Consider the following 19,484-nt stretch of genomic DNA (forward strand, 5'->3'; position numbering starts at 1 on the left):
TGGACGCTCCGACGTGTTGTGATATCTGCCAGGTGCGCAGTAACTAGTATTTTCATCGCTATAGCGAGGACGACCCCGATCGGCAAACTCTCACTCACAGCCATCACCAGCCTATCAAAACCATCACTTGGCATCCCCCAGAGGTATAGGAGAAAGCCAAAACAGCTCACAACAAACAAAAGCTAAGGACGATGGAAAGAGAGCATGTCAAAAAGAAGACGAACAGTATGAAGTTCAAATGGTTTTGAACACTCGTTCCACCAACTATACCACTTTCACGAAATCGTGACGCCATTTTGTTTTAACACGCATACGGTCCATTTACATTGAATATTTTGTTTAATATTGTATTGCTCACCACAAACTTTGAACCATTTCCCGTCAGCGCCACGGCATGATGGAGCAAATAGGGCTTTTTGCAATCAGGACACTGGTTCAGAACACTGCACACACATACACAACACATGCAAGTAGGTAGAAATTCACAGCAAGACTCACATTAGAAAACCCCACCTTCTTCTGTACATGAAAATCGGCATAAACATTACCACTTGGAGCTGAACATTGTATTGTCTGACAGGTTTTTTAAGCCCTCCTGCTCCCAGCCCGTGCAATCTCCATAGTTTTAGACAGGACCAGACGACGACGACGGAAACACAACTAGGCTTGATGAACTCCGAGTCAAGACGAAGACTGTTTTTCACACCACAGCAGCACGTGAATCTACCAACCCACGTACAATATGTCGTACACAAAATAATGTAGTACAACATTTGATTATCCAATCTCCTCTGAGCACAGACCTCTAGTCAGGTATTCAGCTACTGTGAATGTTCTCGATCGCAATATGTATAGGATATACCCTGAGCTGAAGTGTATATGGAAAATATACACCAAATACAAACCGAGGCCGAGGTTTGTTTGATTGTGTATAATTCTTTATTTTTTTGTATATTTATATGGGGTACGGAAAAATGTGCAATGTACACATTGCAGGACCTGCCAGTAGTAGGGTGTGGAGCCATGAGTGAATGTACAGTGGGAACCAACAAATTAGTTCTCTCCGCACGTATCTGATACCATTATGGAAATCGCTTTCTCGCTGCTCTAGTTAACGAGATCGCTCCATGATCGTAAGCAATGGCGGGAGATGATGGTCTGTCCTTTTTGCAATGGTGCTAGAATAGATCAAGTTTGTCAAAACGAGAGAGCTTGGAAGCTCAGGGCCCTGCGCTATGCTTTGTTGCCTAGCTCATCGTGCATGTTGTTAGAACTGATGAAAATGCTTTTTCCTTTTTCCAAAAATATTGTGGCCAGCTGTCTTTGCTGGTACGGTACAGTACGGGACAGATACGGGATAGCGCCAGGCGTGACACAAACAAACAAACACACAAACAAACACCAAATTAAAGCTGTGTGGACCCTGGCTAGCGCCAGACGTTACTGAAGTAACGTCTTCTGCATAGCTACGGGAATAAATAAGAACTTGCGTTTGGTCATCCGGGCCCATTCGAGTTGCTGGAGCGGCCACCTTGTCGACAAACGACCCGTAACCGATGTGATAGTTACGCGTAAGGTTATTCAAGCTCTCCACTGAGCAACAGCAAACACATTCACACACCCACACGACACATATACATGTACACGCACACGCACATACACAATATTGTTCACACACACAAACACACACACACACACGACACACATACATGTACACGCACATAAACAAACACATATGTTCACACACACAAACACACACACAAACATACACACACCGGGTCAGATCCAGGTCTGTTCAAGTACGGCTACTGCAGGATTTCTAACATCAGGGAGTTGAAAATATTTTCGGCCTCCCTTATGTACATGTATATAGTATTCCCAACTGTGAACCGGTTCTTTTTCCAAACGGGTCCAAAGACCCCCTCCCCCCTCCCCCCCCCCCCCCCCCCCAGTTGGGTCGTTGGCCCGGCTGACCCGGCTCTGGAGCAGACGCTGATCTGATACCAAAGACATACTAGTAGGTCTGAAGCATGAAACTGAACCAGGCTATTCACAGACCTGACCAATTTATCCTTCCAAACACATAGATCATCTTCAGTACAATGGATTACTGAAGACGGGTTTTTCACACTACTGACCAATTGCAGATGACAGCAACTTCATGGCGTCAAGATGATAACGCATGGAGTATGAATGATCCATCAGATAGTACAGATCCAAGGGGTAGTCGCGTGCTGGACTGATGGAGATCTCCATGGTTACGCTGCCATCTAGAAGACAGACAAATATAGCACAGATGCCACACGGGCGGAAACATCGAGTGCGACCAAATCACACAGGCATGAAAGCATTCAAAAACCGCACATGATCTCTCTACAGCCTCTATCCACGTCAGGAGAGATTTGGTGAGAAGTACAGCCCTACACACAACGCTGTCTAAGCTGCAAAATTGTCTCACCTGTACGCAACTGTGTGGAGAATCGCTGTGGCCGCACCTGCACAGATGCACTGAATGGTAAGTTCTGAAGAGCAGACAGAACACACAAAGACATACCGAACACATCAACATTACACTGGTCATCAATAGTCGGATGGGATTGGAATGGGACTAGTCTGCAGAAGCAGTTGTATGGCATTGTAATGGTCACTAGTCTGTGGAAGCAGTTGTATGGGATTATCTCAAGTCGAATCAGAGATCTCCACTACAAGTCAGCATTGCTCTACACACAGTTATACATAATACTTGGTCCGGCTCATCGCAATTGTCGCTTGTCTATCGCCACTAAGAACAGGAGCTTTGTTACTGCTCTGTGAAATTGTCAATAGGCATAGTGAAGAAGCATGATAGATGAATACCGTATTTTACCGGTTGTAAGTCGACCCCGGTTATAGGTCGACCCCATATCCGGAGGTCTCAAATCTGTTTTTTAAAGTTTTCACCCAATGAAGCACTATTAACCACTCCCTGTTACTTACACATAAACAAATAATGTAAACATTCCTTATTGGAGGGTATAACGCCCCAATCCCTGAAAAAAGCCAATAACCTGGTAAAACCAGCACACGAAGCACAGAAACCATAATTATAATTTCGACTAGGCCTTTCATTCCATTACTCTTCAGGTCGAATACAACTTGCTTACTACCTTGTTACTCACCATTGTATTCGACCTGAAGAGTAATGGAATGAAAGGCCTAGTCGAAAAAATTATATGGTTTCTGTGCTTCGTGTGCTGATTTGCTTTCCTCCAACCAAAAATCTATTCAACCTGGTAACAATATGTACGTACGGTCCATTCGTGCATGCAGTGATGGTCATTTTTTGTAAGATACTTATAGTTTCAATTTTTTGAGGGACGCTTCACGCAGCTTCATTATACTTGAATCGTTTGCAGGCAACCTGCCTACACTCAAGAGAGCACTGCATTTCACACAATGCAGTGTGAAATGTGTGAAATGCAGTGCTCTCTTGAATGTAGTCAGGTTGCCTGCAAACGATACTTATAGTTCCCGGTTTTAAGTCGGATCCCGGTTGTAAGTCAACCCCCACCCTCTCTCCTTCTATTTTTAGTTGTAAAAGGCCGACTTACAACCGGAAAAAATACGGTACTCTCCGCCACAAGAAAAACATTTCAGCAATGGAATCTGGTGAAGCGAGTCGAAGAAGGGAAGCAAGGCTACAAGCAAATGTACAAAATAAATCAGCGAGGAAGCGCGTTCTTGCACTCACGCTTTTACAGGTCCAGAGTTCATTCAACTCTGCATCACTCGAGAGTTGCCGTTACTTGAGCTGATATTTGCTGGTGTCTAGCTGGTGTGGCGAAGAGTATCTCTTGCTTGCTCAGCCTGTCGTATGGCAGCAATGGGAAAGGAACAGTTGTGGCTGTCACTTCGGTGCTTGAAGGAACTGTTGTTGTATGAGCCCTTTAGACCCGTACACATTCCCGTATGCACACACTTCCGTACCCATATACATACACATCTGCACATCCCTGTACACACAGCCATTCATGCACTCCCCGCTGACCTTTGCCCTGCTGACCCTTTGCCTCCCTTACTGCATGCACCGTAGCCCTTTTCCCGCTCACCCTATTGGCGTATTGCCACTTACTGCATGCACCTCTTTTTCCCTCCATAGCTTTCGTTATATTCTGAAGGCTGCGCTTGCGCAGGGTGATTCTCCTAGTCGTTCTCCCAGTAGTTCTTACAGTTGTTCTTCTGGTAGTCCTCCGAGTTGTCTTCTCCTCATAATTGTCCCAGTCCTCTACTTTAGTCCTCTTTGTGTTCAGGCAATATAACTGTTATCATAACCTACAATTCCGTGCTGCCGTATAAAGAGTGTGATAAAGTAGAGTAGTAACGTAGAGTACAGTAGTAAGATACCATAATTATATAGACGGCGTACATAAGACAACACTGTGCACAGCGTAACCATGGTGACCTGGGTGTCACCACTGTGTGCTTCAACAAAGCCTTTGAATGAGGCATACAGGCCTCTCCAGACAGCTGGCATACGCTTCGCTGGATACGATGACCACGAGTCTTGTAATACTGCTGCTAGGTCGGACACAGTCTTCTTTGCCACCATCTGACATCAGCTTGCAGGCTTGCAAAGAATGCAAGGTCGTTGCAGTTCAAATCTGGCAACTGAGCTGTCTGGGTGACCACGCCGGCACGCGAATGTCCTCTGCCGTGCACGCGTGACTGTCACGCTCTCCGCTAGCGATGAAAACAAGTCACCGGAGTTCTGAGTCCTGCGCTAGACGAATTGCTTGTCCATCATCATGGTGGCTTCGAATTCGGATTTTGAAGTAGTCACTGAGAACTCCCCATCTCAGTGGTTGTGGGACGTTCTACCGTTCTCGGAAAAAAATAATGGCGAACCGTCCGCTGATTCGCGAGAACAGGGTCAGGAAAACAGCTTGGCAAACTTCAGGGACTGCATTTGGATAATTTTCCACCAGATAGTTGGCGAGTTGTCCAACGAGAGCATACCTGAACTCGCTCTCACGGAGTGGCGGATGTACGAAGCGTTGGCACCTGTGCTGCAGAGGAGGAAAGCCGAACTGTGGGCACTCCTCAGAACGCCAAGAGCGCTACTCGGCCGCACTCGCACCATAATCAAGTTACAAGTGGGCTGGCGTAAAAAAGTGAAACCAGCCACATGTATGTCTCACCTGAGCCAGGTGGACATCATAAGGCTGTTGCACTCCCGCACTTTCGCCGAACCCGGTCTGCGAGAAGCACCTGAGACATTGTAGACGAACTCTACGGCTGGGCGACAGATTGATGTGCTATGTTGGTTGGCGATATGTGCTTACTCTGCAGGTGTATGAATCCAGGACCTGTGACAATGAGCCAGGAAGTCAGTTACCCTGCTACAGTTTCGGTCTTCGGGTCGCTGCGCTTGGCTTTTCGCAACACAGACAGTGAATGGCCAGATTCCCACTTCCCAAAAAGTCCAACACATCGCGATTCAAAGCGCCAGTCGGGATCATTTTTTTCTTTGTTTCCTCCGTTGATCTTGCCACCAGAACCTCCCAAACAAAAGTAAGTTAGATATGGCGATTGGACTGGGTTTTACCTGTCAAGAAGTGCGTGGGAGATAAGCGACAATTGCGATGAGCCGCACCAAATACAGTAAAACCAGTGACTAACGACCACCCTTTGGTGCCAGAGAAAGCGGTCTTTAGTGGCAGGTGGTCCTTAGTTAGAGGTTTGCACTGCACAACCATAATTATACGAATGTGAGCCCGTCCGTGCCTGGCGAAGTGGTCTGTAGTACCAGCCCGGTCACTAGTCACGGGTTGTACTGTAGACCACGTCGCATTCGAGACTTCTCAATGTTCTGTTTCATTGTGGCTGTTTGATATACTAAATCTTCGGAGAGCTAGCTGTTTCCACCTTGCAAGGTCTCTCCTCGAGTCCAGCACACAATCCATAGGCAATTACTATGTAGTATTGACACAAATTCTGTCCAAAGGTTTGAAAGGAGGAAAAGACCACTGCCCAGTAGAACACAAAGGCATGATATTCAATAAAGTTAAGAAAGATGTGAACCCAGTCATTCGCGGATACAGAGCAACATCCTGATTATGGCCACGAGAAAATATTTGAAATAGCTACAAGTTGCTCTCTGTCTGAGAATGACCGGGTCCACATTTTTCTTGTCTTTATCGAAGTTTCTAGCATGATATCCAGTATTCAGAATGCATGGACGTATTGCATAATCCCATCTGCAACAGAATTTCTGATTATCATGTCCCCACATACTAACTTGTGTAATTCGGAGGGTGCTGGAAGCGTTCAGTATCAGTGCACACTGATTCTCTTCTGAAAAGGTATGCTGGCAACGGCGTCTCTGCCTCCAGGCCGCAGTCTGAACGAGCAGAAAATATACAGCATTAAACGCAGCATTAAATGCAGCATTAAACGCAGAATTAAACACAGCATTAAACGCAGCATTAAGCAGAGCATTTTAACCCTTTGTGGACGGACTGTACGAGTTTCGATCTAATAAGATCGAAACTTCGTAACTTCGTAACTCCATCGTTTCTTGAGCAAATTCCACAATCGAAGGCTCTACGTGGTAGCGGGAACTCCAAGCTGTCCAATGCAACAATCGCCGAAGAGTTACAATGTCGGACGCCAGAGATATCACACGCCGTATTCTTACCTCGGCAAATTCAAATTTTTGATCGATCATTTCGCCATTTTGGGGGAAAATCCCTTTTCGTGTGCTCTTTGAGCGACTGAGCACATGATGATGACGTAGCCGGCTGAAGTTTGAATCGTCTCAAACAGATTTGAGCGTTCTGCGATGAAGGAGAGTGGAATGGCGTTGATGGGACGAATTTGCTTGCATATCAGGCTTGGAGACGACTTTGCTGTGTTACCGCGCCTGATTTGTGGTGGCCGGATAATGGAGATTGGTACCCTGACGTAGCTCTCGCCAAGAGCTTTCCAATGAGCTCTTGATTGTGAAAATCAAGTGAAGGACACCAAAATTATGACATGGAAAAGTTGAAAATTGTACTGACATTTTGTAATTCTGGTGCATGCTGTGCTAGTAATCCGTCCATAAAGGGTTAACCATTAATTTTGTGTACGGGCTGTACAACTTTCAATCCCCTGGGATCAACACTTTTTCTAACTTTCTAACTCACTCATACCTGGATTATGTGAATTGGGCAACAAATCAAAGTTTTGGCACACCATACATTCTCTTCCCAAAATGTAATGGACGTGTTTCTGTCAGATAATGGAATGTCACACAGCTCGTTTTGAGATAGACAGCAATTGCTCATCACCCTTGCACATGCACAGGACGAGCGTGTAGTGCAGAATTACTAGCCCGGTGATGTTATCAACAGGGTATTTTAACAGTGAGTGCGTTAGATTATGACCGCGAATCGATTCATGAATCCATTCATGAATCGATTCGCGCTATTCACATCACCCCATGTGAATAGGGTGAATGGATTCCGAATCGATTCCAGTGTCCGTGACATGAAATCAAACTGCAAGATTTCATTCATGAATCGATTCAAGTTTGTAATCGAACGCACTCACTGCTACACACTGAACAAAATCAGGTCAAGGTGAACACAGACCAACACCGGTATTCTTTTGCGCGTATTCTTTTATCATTCTGACTGAGTGTGGTGTTGGCAGGTGATCAATCCATATTCGATTTGTGACACTCACTGTCCTTACAGGGAGAAATGAGCCCCGGCCAGCGAAAATCAGCACTTGTGTACTTGATATCAATCATCAAAATGTGACGTCAAAGTTTGGGACGCGCAGTGAGCTGGCTTTTGAAGATTCTTTTTCGATCGAGTGAGTGTCTTTGTTGTCAAAGGAGTTTCAAGTGTCTTCAAATGTCTCTGGTCAATTGATTTTAGCGCTAGGTGAGAGCTCGTCACACGGAGGTTGAGTTTAGACACAGCGATGGCGACAGGTGTCGCGACAAAGACTTAGGTCCAGAGTTGTCAGCGTGAGACTCCCTGTACAAAGCGGCGCTGAAAGTTAGCCTAATTCGCGATCGTAATTATTTCTTTGGTGGCGATCTCGCTGAGTTTGTCCAGCAGTGGCGAGTCTAATATGCATAGCAACGAAGAGCCCTCATAAAATCGACACTGGATACTGGTGGCGACGATAGTCAGTGCTGGAGTAATAGCGACTGCAAGGAGAAGCTGAATGTCGACCCGCTGAGCGATCCGTATTTCTACATCGACAACAATGATGTTGCAGACGCTGATGGAGGGCTCCTCACGGTGCAAAACAGAGACTGCAAGCGTAGTGTTATCAGTACTCTACCTTGCCAGACGATGCCAAGCTGGCTGCTGCCTGTGCTGAGAAAGGGGATCCCTAAAAACTCAAACCAGCTGAACGCTTTGGGGCAACATCTTCACGTGCTACAAAACGCGAGTATTCGCTCATATCATTGAAATACAATTACGCTGAAATCATGGTGTGAGTGAAAGTGTGCAAGGGAGTGGATGTCAGTGGTATTGGTCAGTACATCTATCAGTATGGCAAGCTTTCAGACAACGCTCAAACTGCCAGCACAGAGGTCCCTGAACACAATTTGGAAGGCCAGCCACCAATCATCGTTTTGCACTCTGGTGTTTTAAGGAAGGTAGTGATGTATACGGAATATCGTCACACTTCTGAACTACTCATGCCTGCAGCACCAAGAGGGCAAGCCTGACTTGCATTCTATTTACTTACATGTACCTGTTCCACATCACAATCAGAAACTGTAGGATCAACTTGCATGGCGTCACTAGGCATGGATGCTGCGCCAACTGTACTGAATCTTGACCTGTGTGACTCCAAACTCTATTTTCCATGCTTTCGCTTATCAGATTGTCACCAAACTTGATAACTTGAATGATTAATAGTGTAGAAACAATTTCGAGGGAAAAAATAATTTTTGAAAAAATTACACATGTTCAGGTTTCTGCTGGCTGGGGCTCAAATATATATTGCCACAACCGGTTCATCAACTCTAGAATTTACCTCGTCTGCACACCACTGACATTCCAGATGCTTGACATAGCACTCGGAGCATGTTCCAGCTGACTGGCACAATGCTTGCAAACCTTCATTAGCTGGGGATTCGATTACATACATCACATACACATGCACATACACATGCATACACACACATACACAAACACACACACACACACACACACACACACACAAACACACATATACACACACACGCACAACAATATTCATTTGCTGTGAGGATCACAAAACCTAGTAAATTGGCCTCTGCAACCTTTTTAAAATCCAAACACTATTTTACAATGCCTGGCTTGAGTGATCACCACTCCTGTTTGTTCCTGTGCAGAATGCAATACATAGTCATAGGTAATACAGGTTCTCCCTCGTTATAACTAGTCCGGTTAGTACATAAACCCCGTTAGTAAATGGAAATCTGAAATCCCCTGGCGAGTGGCGAAACGTGGTCTATACAACTGTTTGCAGGTCTGGTTACAACATATTTCGTTAGACATAAAACTCGTTACAACGACCCTTTGCCCAGGTCCCTGGAGTGCCAAAACCCTCAGTATAAAATAATATTGACCATACAGGACCAAGACCAAAACACATAGGATAAAGCAGAAATGCACAACGTATTATATCTATGTATTCATAGATAGGTACGATCTTTTGCGTCCAAGAAAGAGCTCTGGTGGAGATTTCAATTATCTTCTAAAGAGTAGAAGCGTCGATGATTTATGTTCTATTGAGGGTAGCCCAGGTAAGTGCGAATTAGTGCCTATTTCACCTTTATCTGCAACTCCTGTTACAAGATATGTCTCGTTACAAGATATGTCTCGTTACAAGATATGTCTCGTTACAAGATAACTTTTTGCTGACCCAGAGATTATCTAGAAAAGAGGGAGGACCTGTACAGACATGAAGATCACTGAACAGTATGCTTGACATACTCGTAGGTAGTACAGACATGTAGATCAGTGTACACTCAAACGCCTCTTATCCGGACGCCTCAGATACGGGCACGTCTCTCTACCGGGCACCTTCAGCTTGAGTTCCTATAGCACAAATATTTCGAATTCGGGGGTTTTGAACTTTTTTTTCCGGATATATAAGTGCTCATTTTTCACTGCCAACCTGTGTTATCCAAACATTTGTATCGATGGGTTCCTTTTGCATGGGCGTTCCAAATAAACTTCTTCAAAAATGATATGATAAATTGATGGTAGATGTGTTATCATGAGATACGGGCAAATCTAAGATACGGGAAGTGCCCGGTCCCAAGGTGCCCGGATAAGAGACGTCCGAGTGTACAATATGCACTACATACTCATAGGTAGTACAGACATGTAGATCACTGTGCTGGCTTAGTGCTATGTAGTTGGGTGGTAATGCCAACACACATACATTGCTATGCTCACACATGACGGGTTTACGTGGCTCTAGTAAAAAAAAATGCTACAGTGTTGGCGTGTGGCAGCAAGACATTTGTCCGATTATGCACACACTTTCACAGCCATCAAGTTGGCTACAAGTCGACTACTATACCCCTACCCCCAGCCCCCTAAACTACATACAGTCGACTCCTGATATAACGAACACCATTGTGCAGGAGAATTAGTTCTCAAGTTTATAGCCAAAGTTCCTTAGAACAGAAATGCACTCACACCATACAAGCAGCAAGTCATGACTGGCAAGTGGCCCGTGACAGTACGAGTGCACTTGGTTTACATGCGGCCCTACAAGATTTGGTTCATTATAAACGAGAACTGTTCGCTATAAAGGGTGAATTTCGTATGGGTTCAACCAGGGACATGGACAAGGTTGAGTTTGTTAGAAGTGGAGTCGACTGTAGCAGTTAGTTGGAGCTGGCTGTGATCTCTGAACAATAATTTGTGTACACCCCATTTACTCATAACTTTTTTTTGTTAGCTGCAGTTGGAACTCCTCACAAGTCATGTCCATATAAGGTAATTGAAGTTTCTGGTGAAAATCTACAGTGCTGCTCAATGAAATCCACTTGCATCACTCAAGTTTGCGCCTTGCATCTTTCCCAGCCCAGTGTTCACAGGTCTATGGCTGAGCATCAAGACTCGATTCCATTGAACAGCACTGTGGAATGATCTCAAAGACTCACATCATCATCTTTTCCACTTCTCACAGCCATCAGGTTGAGGTGCAGGTGAGCACTACACTACTTATCACAGCAAGAAATAAGTATTTTCACTCAGTCTGAAAACTACTACGGAAACAGTTCTGGTCTCTGTGTGCTCCACAGAGTGACGCACCCTGTCCCCAAACGCCCCTTGACCTCATCTCCACACACACACACACACACTCATCATTCACACGCAGTTCATGTACTCTTCAGAGACTAGTCAATGCAGCTACTCGGCAGCTACTCCAGAAGTTTTTCTCGAACGTATTGCGTTCTGACACTATGTGATCTGCACACAGCACAACGTTGTGCATTGCCAACAACGTTGACACGAATCACCTTCGCCGCAGCCCCTGCCGTAACTGACAACGAAGACACTCACTGCATATACGACATTGGCAACAGTCAAAGTGCCCTCTAGTCTTCTCAGTGATCTTTTGACTTTGAGAAAATGACTGTAGTTGTAAGACCCGCCGAACCCCTCACGGGCGGAAGCGGAACGCAAAGGAACGCGACCTAAATCCTTCCTTTCCTTTCGAAGACCAAAATCATAGTGAAACGTGAAAATAAGAAACGTGCTAGGTTATTATTATTACTCCTAGCTAGGGATGGCAAGGCGACCTGCATGGGGACGCTGACGATATAATGCGTGCGGAAACCTTTCCATAGACACAATACATGGGCAAGGAAACAAATAATTACGAACGACTTTTGAACTACAGCAGAACCTTGACTACCGGCCACAGACACAGGCTCAACACACGGCGTGCAGAGCTCAGTACAAACGAACTAGAATGTTTCGGATATTACCACAATTACGGGTATTACTAGTATCAGTCCGCTTTCTCAGCAGTAAACAAACAATGTCTCTGCTGTTTGTGTGGTGCCTGGTGGCTCGGCAACCTCACCGGTAACAGTGCACAATACACGACAACAACGGCAGCATCAATATCGCTATGGCACGTACCTTGCCCACGGCCAGCCGATATGGCCGTTCCCAACACAAGGAGGATTGCGAGGAAGAAGGTTATCGTTGCCATCCTGACAGGACGGGGTGGACGGGATTTTCAGAAATGACGACAGGGCGCGAATGCAAGCAATTAATAGAGTGCTGCGTGGTAGCACTAGCACTCCACATCTATCGCCTCGTAATCATCTCGCTCCCGGACACGTCGACCCTGATCATTTTTGTACTGACAAGCAGCTGCCATCTTTTGCAGTTTGTTGTCTCATCGCCGTGGATTCCTGCGCCGAGTATGTCCGTCCGTGCAACACAGCCGAGTACGAGTGTCGGCAATCCGAATCTGGATGTGCGCTCGCCTTGCAGCTTTCTACGCGCACAGCAGTAAGGCACGGGCTTCTGATAGGCAGATACCCTCGAACTTACACTGCCTTTTCTTCACGAAGAGCTTCCCGCTTCGTTCTGCGGTGCACACTAAGTCACAGCAGCGTGTGCACTCAGTGCTTCAACGTAACCAGCCGCTTTAAGTTCAAGTGCAAGCGCCAAGCCTAGGGACAAGTGTTGAAGACAAGTGTTGAAGTGGACCACGGATCTCCTACACTACAGTACAGGCTACAGTGCAGTCACGAGCTTACTATCTGCAGCAGGGAGTAGTAAAATACAGTCTACTACTACTCCCTGATCTGCAGTGTGCGGATAAAGCCAACGAGGACTCAGAGGAAAATAACTACCGCTACTTACCATGCTTACCGCGCGTACTCATTAGGGGCCATCCGTAAATATCGATAGTTTTTTCAATCCGTGAATTTTACAAAGTAACCAGGACCCACCACCCACCCCCCTACTTTTTACGGAATAAAATATTGATGACACATGTACTGTACTTTTGGATGATCTCCGACCTTGCCTGATGCGGGTCTGCGGAAAACGTCTCCATCCACTGCTTCTGTGCTTTGGTGAAAAACTCAGATCGATTATAGGACGTTTCAACAGTCCACAAGGCCTCGATGACGGCGTAGTAGCCATCGTCGTCTTCACCAGGGCTGTCAAGCTCTTTGAAAAACTTATCTTTTTTGGCAGCTGTACCAAACAAAGTAGTCTGCCGTGCCATTTTCGTTAGGCCACGCTCCACATGGGAACTGTTCCAACCATTGGCGATGTAGCAATTCTTCGATGTGGAGTTCAAATAAGAGCTGGACTTGACCCGGATTAATCAGGTATTGTGATACTTCGAATAATTGTGCAATAATTATACTTGTGAATAATATCTGACAAACTTCCCTCTTTCTTTTGCTTCAAGAGTTTCGATCTCCACTACATTTTTTGGAGACAACAATCCACGTGTACGTGTGGTTCGACGCACGCAGACCTACGCACACGTAGTACTGGGCGCCAGGTCCGCGTGTCATCGAATTTACTTGTCTTTGAATTTCGGCTGCACCCACCACCCAGGTACGAAAATTTCACGGATTGTAAAAACTATCGACATTTACGGACGGCCCCTTACTAGTATTCCTACAGTGCTGGCAACCGAATTGATCCATTATAGCGACCAGTGTTCGTTTATAACGGACGAAAATTTGGTTTGTAATTGTAGCTAGGCCTGCATGTACACCAAGTGTATGCATGCTGTCATGGTCCACATATCAGTCAATCCGACTCCGGACTTGCTGCTTGTATACCGCATTACCGGTAGTGTGAGTGCATTTCTGATGTAACTAACTTGTAGAAAGAACTAATTCTCCTGCATAGACAGTGGTGGTCGTTACATCAGGAGTCGACTGTGGAGAGGACGTGCAACCATGCCTCCCCTAATTTCCTCTAAAATTGTAATCTCCTGTCCTCGGGGAAAGTCATGCTGGTGCATAATGTTCCGCGATTTTCACAATCTCTTAGAAATCTTCGAGCTGTGCATTTTTCCAATAAGTTTTAGTGTTACCAAAATATGGAAGCGTGCGTGCATCACATTGATCGAGTTCTTGACACTCGGGGTAGTTCTTCAGTTATACCTTTCTTGTGCTGGTCTTTCCTAGCTAGTGTGACAGTGCATGTAGAATCATCCCGCATAGCAGTAGGGCAGTGGTTATGTGTGCGTGTGTGTATGTATGGGGAATGACCATTGAAGGGCATGGCAGCCTCATTCAGCCACAGGGTACAGTATATCTGATCCATGCACGTGATTGTTTGTGTGTGTATGCGTAGGTTCGTATGTTCTCTCTCACACGCATCCAAGTTCTTTGTCTACGACAATGGTGTCGAGTCCTGTACAATGAAATCATCGCGTCACTGAAGTTTGCGCCTTACACCATTTTGCAGCCCAGTGTTTGTAGGTCTAGGGCTGCGCACCGCCCGGCGTGTTCTTGAGTGACACGACTGGAGTTCATTGAGCGGCACTGTACATGTTTGATGGACATATTGCACCATGACCCCATAAGTGATGGAGGGGGGGGGGGGGGGTATAGGCTTTTTGGTACTCTACATGGTTCGGCCTGTACCGTTTTGTGCGTGTGTGTGTGTGTGCACACAACATGACTACTACAGTAAAACTCCCCGTTATCCGGACGCCCCTATTCCAGGCACGTAGGTCTACCGGGCAACTTTCGTACCTATCTAGAGTCACGAGTAGCTTCTCAACGAAAAACGGTCCCCAAACCATTTGATTGGAATACTAAAGTGTTTACTTGCATGCAGCGAGTACGTATGTTCCGAGTTACAGGCAATTCCTACCTACGGCCAGTGCACTGTCCTGACATGCCCAGATTAGAGAATTTTTTTTAAATATCACTGTCATTATGCTCTTGCCAGCTATCTTGAAGCTTAGCATTTTACTGTCCTGCTTGATCTGTGTATACGACATCATGAGGAAGCTGAGGGTATGCCATTGTATACGATTCAAACGCATCGCATAATATTCTAAACCAAGCAGGAACTCCAATCACAGCTTGGTACATTTCCAGCAAGTCCACACGGGCTAGCAGGCAAATGACACATTTGGTACTTCCCATATCATGAATACAGTCATACATGTATCCATTTACATACATGCACCTATAGTGACGTCACGATTCAAGATGGCGGCACACCCTGGAAAATTTGGGCATGGGTCTCCCAGTAGTATGGTTTTGGGGACCCGCAGGCCTTTGGTTAAATAACTCATGAATATGTTGATGCTTACCTCCCCCTCATGAATTTCATGCATTTTATGTCTGCTGTCATAGTCAGCTCCATCCATGTGGATCTCTGGCCCAAGTTTGCAAGTCACCGAGATTTCTAGATTCAAAATTACGATTTATGGTGGAGAGATGGGAATCTCCCAACAGAAATCGTGATTTTCAAATCCAAAACCTGCTGTGATTCGCAACACCAAACCATAAAGCCAACTGCATTGCACTACAAAGTACAGCAGTTGAAATCGCACAACAGTGCCATGACGACAAACTAACATGCTCCCTGATGCCAACCGACACTAAAGTGACGGACATCCAAAAGAAAATTTCCTTACAATAGTACAACTAAACAAACCCACAGTAAAACCCTATCCCGCTATCCCCATGAGAGTGACCAGTGTTCTGTTCCAGTCCTGGATAGCCAGCCCCACAACCCTCCTCTCTTTCTGACGGATGACGATGGTCCTGCCAGCACCACACTTGCGACGAATCTGCTCGCTGATTGAGCACCCTGCACTTTACATCGGACATTGCGGCAAGCATGGCGAAACGACAATCTATCCATGAAAGAAACAACTCAGTCGGTGGGTAACACTGTACACCTGCGGTTTGACTATGTATGCCATCACATGACTACAAAGGTGTGCATGTTCTTTCCAGGCAGATTTCAAGAAATTCCAAATCCATATGCACACCGGGAACCAGGTGTGAACCATCATTATAACAAGCTATCTTTGCTGCAGCTGGGGAGGGGAAAGATTCAATGCCAGAGAGGAGTGGGCTTCAAACCATATTGATATACTAGACATTAGAAGGATACCACAAAAATGGTATAGGACAATATTCACCTAGTAATAATTGTGATTGCAGCTGACGCAGGGACAGCAGCCAAAGTGTGCTGAACAAGACACTAACACATGCACAAAGAAAGACTGGCTATTTACCTGAGAGGCAGCTGGGTGGGGATGCTTCTGCCGGATCCCCACCCTGGCCCGATGACCGTGACTACACCTGCGTTGACTAGGGCGCGATGGCTGCTGCGACGGCTGCGGCGGTGGTGGTGGCGAACTGCTAGGAGGTAAGGGCAGTGTTAATGGGGTTAGACATGAGATACCTAGACTATGCACACCATGCAACACACACTATGCACACCATGCAACACACACTATGCACACCACGCAATGCCACCACAGCACAGCAACACACCACGGCGCAGCGGCAACAGCAACACACCACAGCGCAGGGGCGGCGGCAGTAGCCACACAACACTCCTCGCCATGCACCCCAACTCGCGTCCAACCCCATGCACCCTCATGCACATGCAATCCCCCATGCACATGCAAAGTCTATTTAACCCTTTTTAAATGCATGCATACTACCATCTCACCATACTTATCTGTTGTGCAGCACGCTGCAGACCAGTCTTGATGTCCAGTGCCTAGGAGGGAATGACAGTGATTAGAACAATTGCATGCCCCGCCTCTGAATGGGTGGACACATGCAGGGGACTGCAAACTTCACCCCTGGAGAAGGGACCAAATAATGGACAAGAACTAGTATTGGGGCCACAAGGGAGAGAAAAAGGTCCACCCTGGAAATGCATCCCTGAATGTTGTCAAGCAAAGGGTCTAGAAATTGCACTTTCCATACATGCATTTTCAAAACCCCTCAATTTTCAAAAGTCTTGAATTTGAACCCCTAGGTGCACAACTCCTTGCAGTCATACAGTCTTGCAACGCAAAGTAGCGACTTGGACGAGGGCCATTAAACCATTGTAAGGGGCCAAGGCATGCAACTACAAGGGGAAACTAGTTTGGAGGTAGGGAATGCGGAAATTCCGGTCCTTATAACCCTGGGATGTCTCTATGGTGTTAGTGGTGAGGAGGGTTGCTATAGCATGCACCCTACCACTCCCTTCATTCTGTGTTACTCCCCTTACACTTACTATGGTGGTGGGCGATCCCACCAGGTCCACAACGAGCTGCTGAGGAATGGCAGTGGTTAGTTCATCACACACCCCACCCAGCAAGAAACCCCATGCATGCAACTACACACTGGGGCAGGAAGGGAGGGAGAGGGTGAACATTGCCCTGAAAATGGAGGACAAACCTTGGGAAAGGTCAGCAAATCTTTACTGAAAGTTGAATTGTAGCCATGAGAGAGATTCAAGTGGCCACGGGAAGCACTCCCTTGTCAGGGTTAAAAAGATCATGCAGGTTGTGTTGCAGTTACGACTTGAGGAGGCATGCACTCTCACTGAACTAACAATGTAGGAGCAGGGGTGGTGTGGTGGTCAAGGGGTTATCAAATGCATGCCATGAACCCCCAAAGATTTTCCTTGCCCGCATGCACCAGCTATCCCTTGAAACGGTCTGCACTTCTCCCTCTGAAAGGGGCCTGCCAGAAAGGGGGACATGCACTAAGCCCTTATCCCGGAGGATAACTAGCTTACCACCTTACCCCTCGATGTGCGGAAGATGGCAGTGGCAAAGGAATGGGTGGTGATGATGGCGGTGATGGTGGTGGTGGTCGCGACCTGAACTACCTGCACTGGCCACGCGTCTAACCTGAGGTAAACAACGAGGCACAGGAGAACAGACACATTGAACATCACCCCCAAGAATATATGATCACATCTCGTCACAGTGCAAGGATCCGATACATGCACAGTCTAGGGCATGCACGGGCCATCAATGCAGTTGTGCATGCAAGACACTAACCAGGGGAGTGCATACTAGGCAGGCTAGAAATAGGATTAACTGTGAAGGATAGCAATGCATGATTCACTGCTCACTGAACACAGTCGAGATGAAATATGATGGCATACAATGAGTCAAAGGATAACCAAGATGAACAAACCTATAATGAGTTGTACTACACCTTTGCCTCCTCCTGGATCACTGCCCTTGTATCAGAAGCAGCAAGCGTATCGAACTCCTCCGGACAAAAATTACAGTTCAATGAATCCTGTTTGATAACTCGATTTGTTTCTCAAGGATCACAGTCAGTGATCCTGTCGCACTATCAGAATGAGCATGCTGCTGATAGAGGCAGTCGCGCAAATTGGCGACAGCACATGTGCCAGACTGGATCTTTTTTCATGATCCGAACAACAAGTGTTCGGATCAGTGTCACAAGCATGGGACCACTGGCAAGACCATCGTCACCCCCCCCCCCAACCCCTCTTACAGTCACACATCTGATTGTACCCCCCCTCCCCCGTACCCAGGACGGGAACAGAACACTGGCCACTCTCACCCCACCCCTCCCCCCATTTATTTCGAACGTCGGGAATGAACGGTGATCAGTGGTAACACAGCAGAAATGATCCTGAGCAATAGAATACAGAGTGCATACGAGAACACATCCACCGACGCACATGAACATGCAGCCACATTCGCAAGCAGCAAAACCCAAAGAGTGGCTCAGACACATTGCAGCTGCAGGAGATCTTGCACAGTAATCCATCACAGGCAGGCCTACATTTTGGTTCTACAACGAAATTTACTCCAATCAAAGAAAGGTTCGGCAAACTGACGGGAAAGTGCTCAATTCGCAGAGCCTTTTCACATAAGAAAGAGGAAGAGGTCTGGTTATCATTTTTCAGAACTTCAGGTTTCATGCTGCCCAAGATCTCGTGAGTTTCACCACCACATCAAGGGTGGCCAATCGGAACCCTAAATTGGTGCAGTACAAAGGTGCAATACATCTATGGCGGAGAAGGGCCTTCCTGAATGCATCAACAGAGTGTATCAGCATGTTAAATTGATGAACTTCAGGGACTGGTAATCCCACCCTGTCCCTGATCAACTACCACCCAAAAATCTTGGGCATGACAATGTGTGGGTCATGCCCTGTGCCCATCGTCATCTGTACATGGAAATCATCTGGTTTACAATGAAGTCAAATTTTACAAGTGATGCAATTTTAGAATCGAGTGTGCCATGCATGATGCCAATATTATATCCACACAAAAGCAGCACTATACGCAGACTGAGGACCTTACACAACTGACCCTCCACACAAAATTATGTTCCAAACAACAGCATAGATACTTGCGGCAAGAGTGAAGTTCTTGGGTAACAGGCGGAGGAAGAAGAGTGAGAGTCATGCTGAGAATCTTCACAGGGCCAACCTCTCCTCACAGTGCAGGGTCTACTTAGCAAAGGCACTTTCTGGAAAA

At 46.3% G+C, this 19,484-nt stretch overlaps 1 protein-coding gene across 1 annotated transcript in view; it reads right to left on the bottom strand.

Annotated features, from left to right (window-relative positions):
- LOC135819405 (integrin beta-1-like) overlaps positions 1-12,535 on the bottom strand; it is a 59,151-nt gene extending 46,616 nt beyond the window's left edge. The window contains exons 1-7 of the mRNA XM_065332606.1: positions 12,141-12,535; positions 9,025-9,116; positions 6,278-6,379; positions 2,459-2,522; positions 2,139-2,270; positions 1,491-1,593; positions 359-443 (exon numbers count right to left, since the gene is read on the bottom strand). Coding sequence (XP_065188678.1) covers positions 359-443; positions 1,491-1,593; positions 2,139-2,270; positions 2,459-2,522; positions 6,278-6,379; positions 9,025-9,116; positions 12,141-12,213 — 651 coding nt within the window. The 5' untranslated portion in view covers positions 12,214-12,535. The remainder of the gene's footprint in view (positions 1-358; positions 444-1,490; positions 1,594-2,138; positions 2,271-2,458; positions 2,523-6,277; positions 6,380-9,024; positions 9,117-12,140) is intronic.
- Positions 12,536-19,484: the final 6,949 nt, after the last annotated feature.

This window comes from Sycon ciliatum, chromosome 6 (genome assembly GCF_964019385.1).
Source record: "Sycon ciliatum chromosome 6, ocSycCili1.1, whole genome shotgun sequence".
NCBI classification, from domain to species: Eukaryota; Metazoa; Porifera; class Calcarea; order Leucosolenida; family Sycettidae; genus Sycon; species Sycon ciliatum.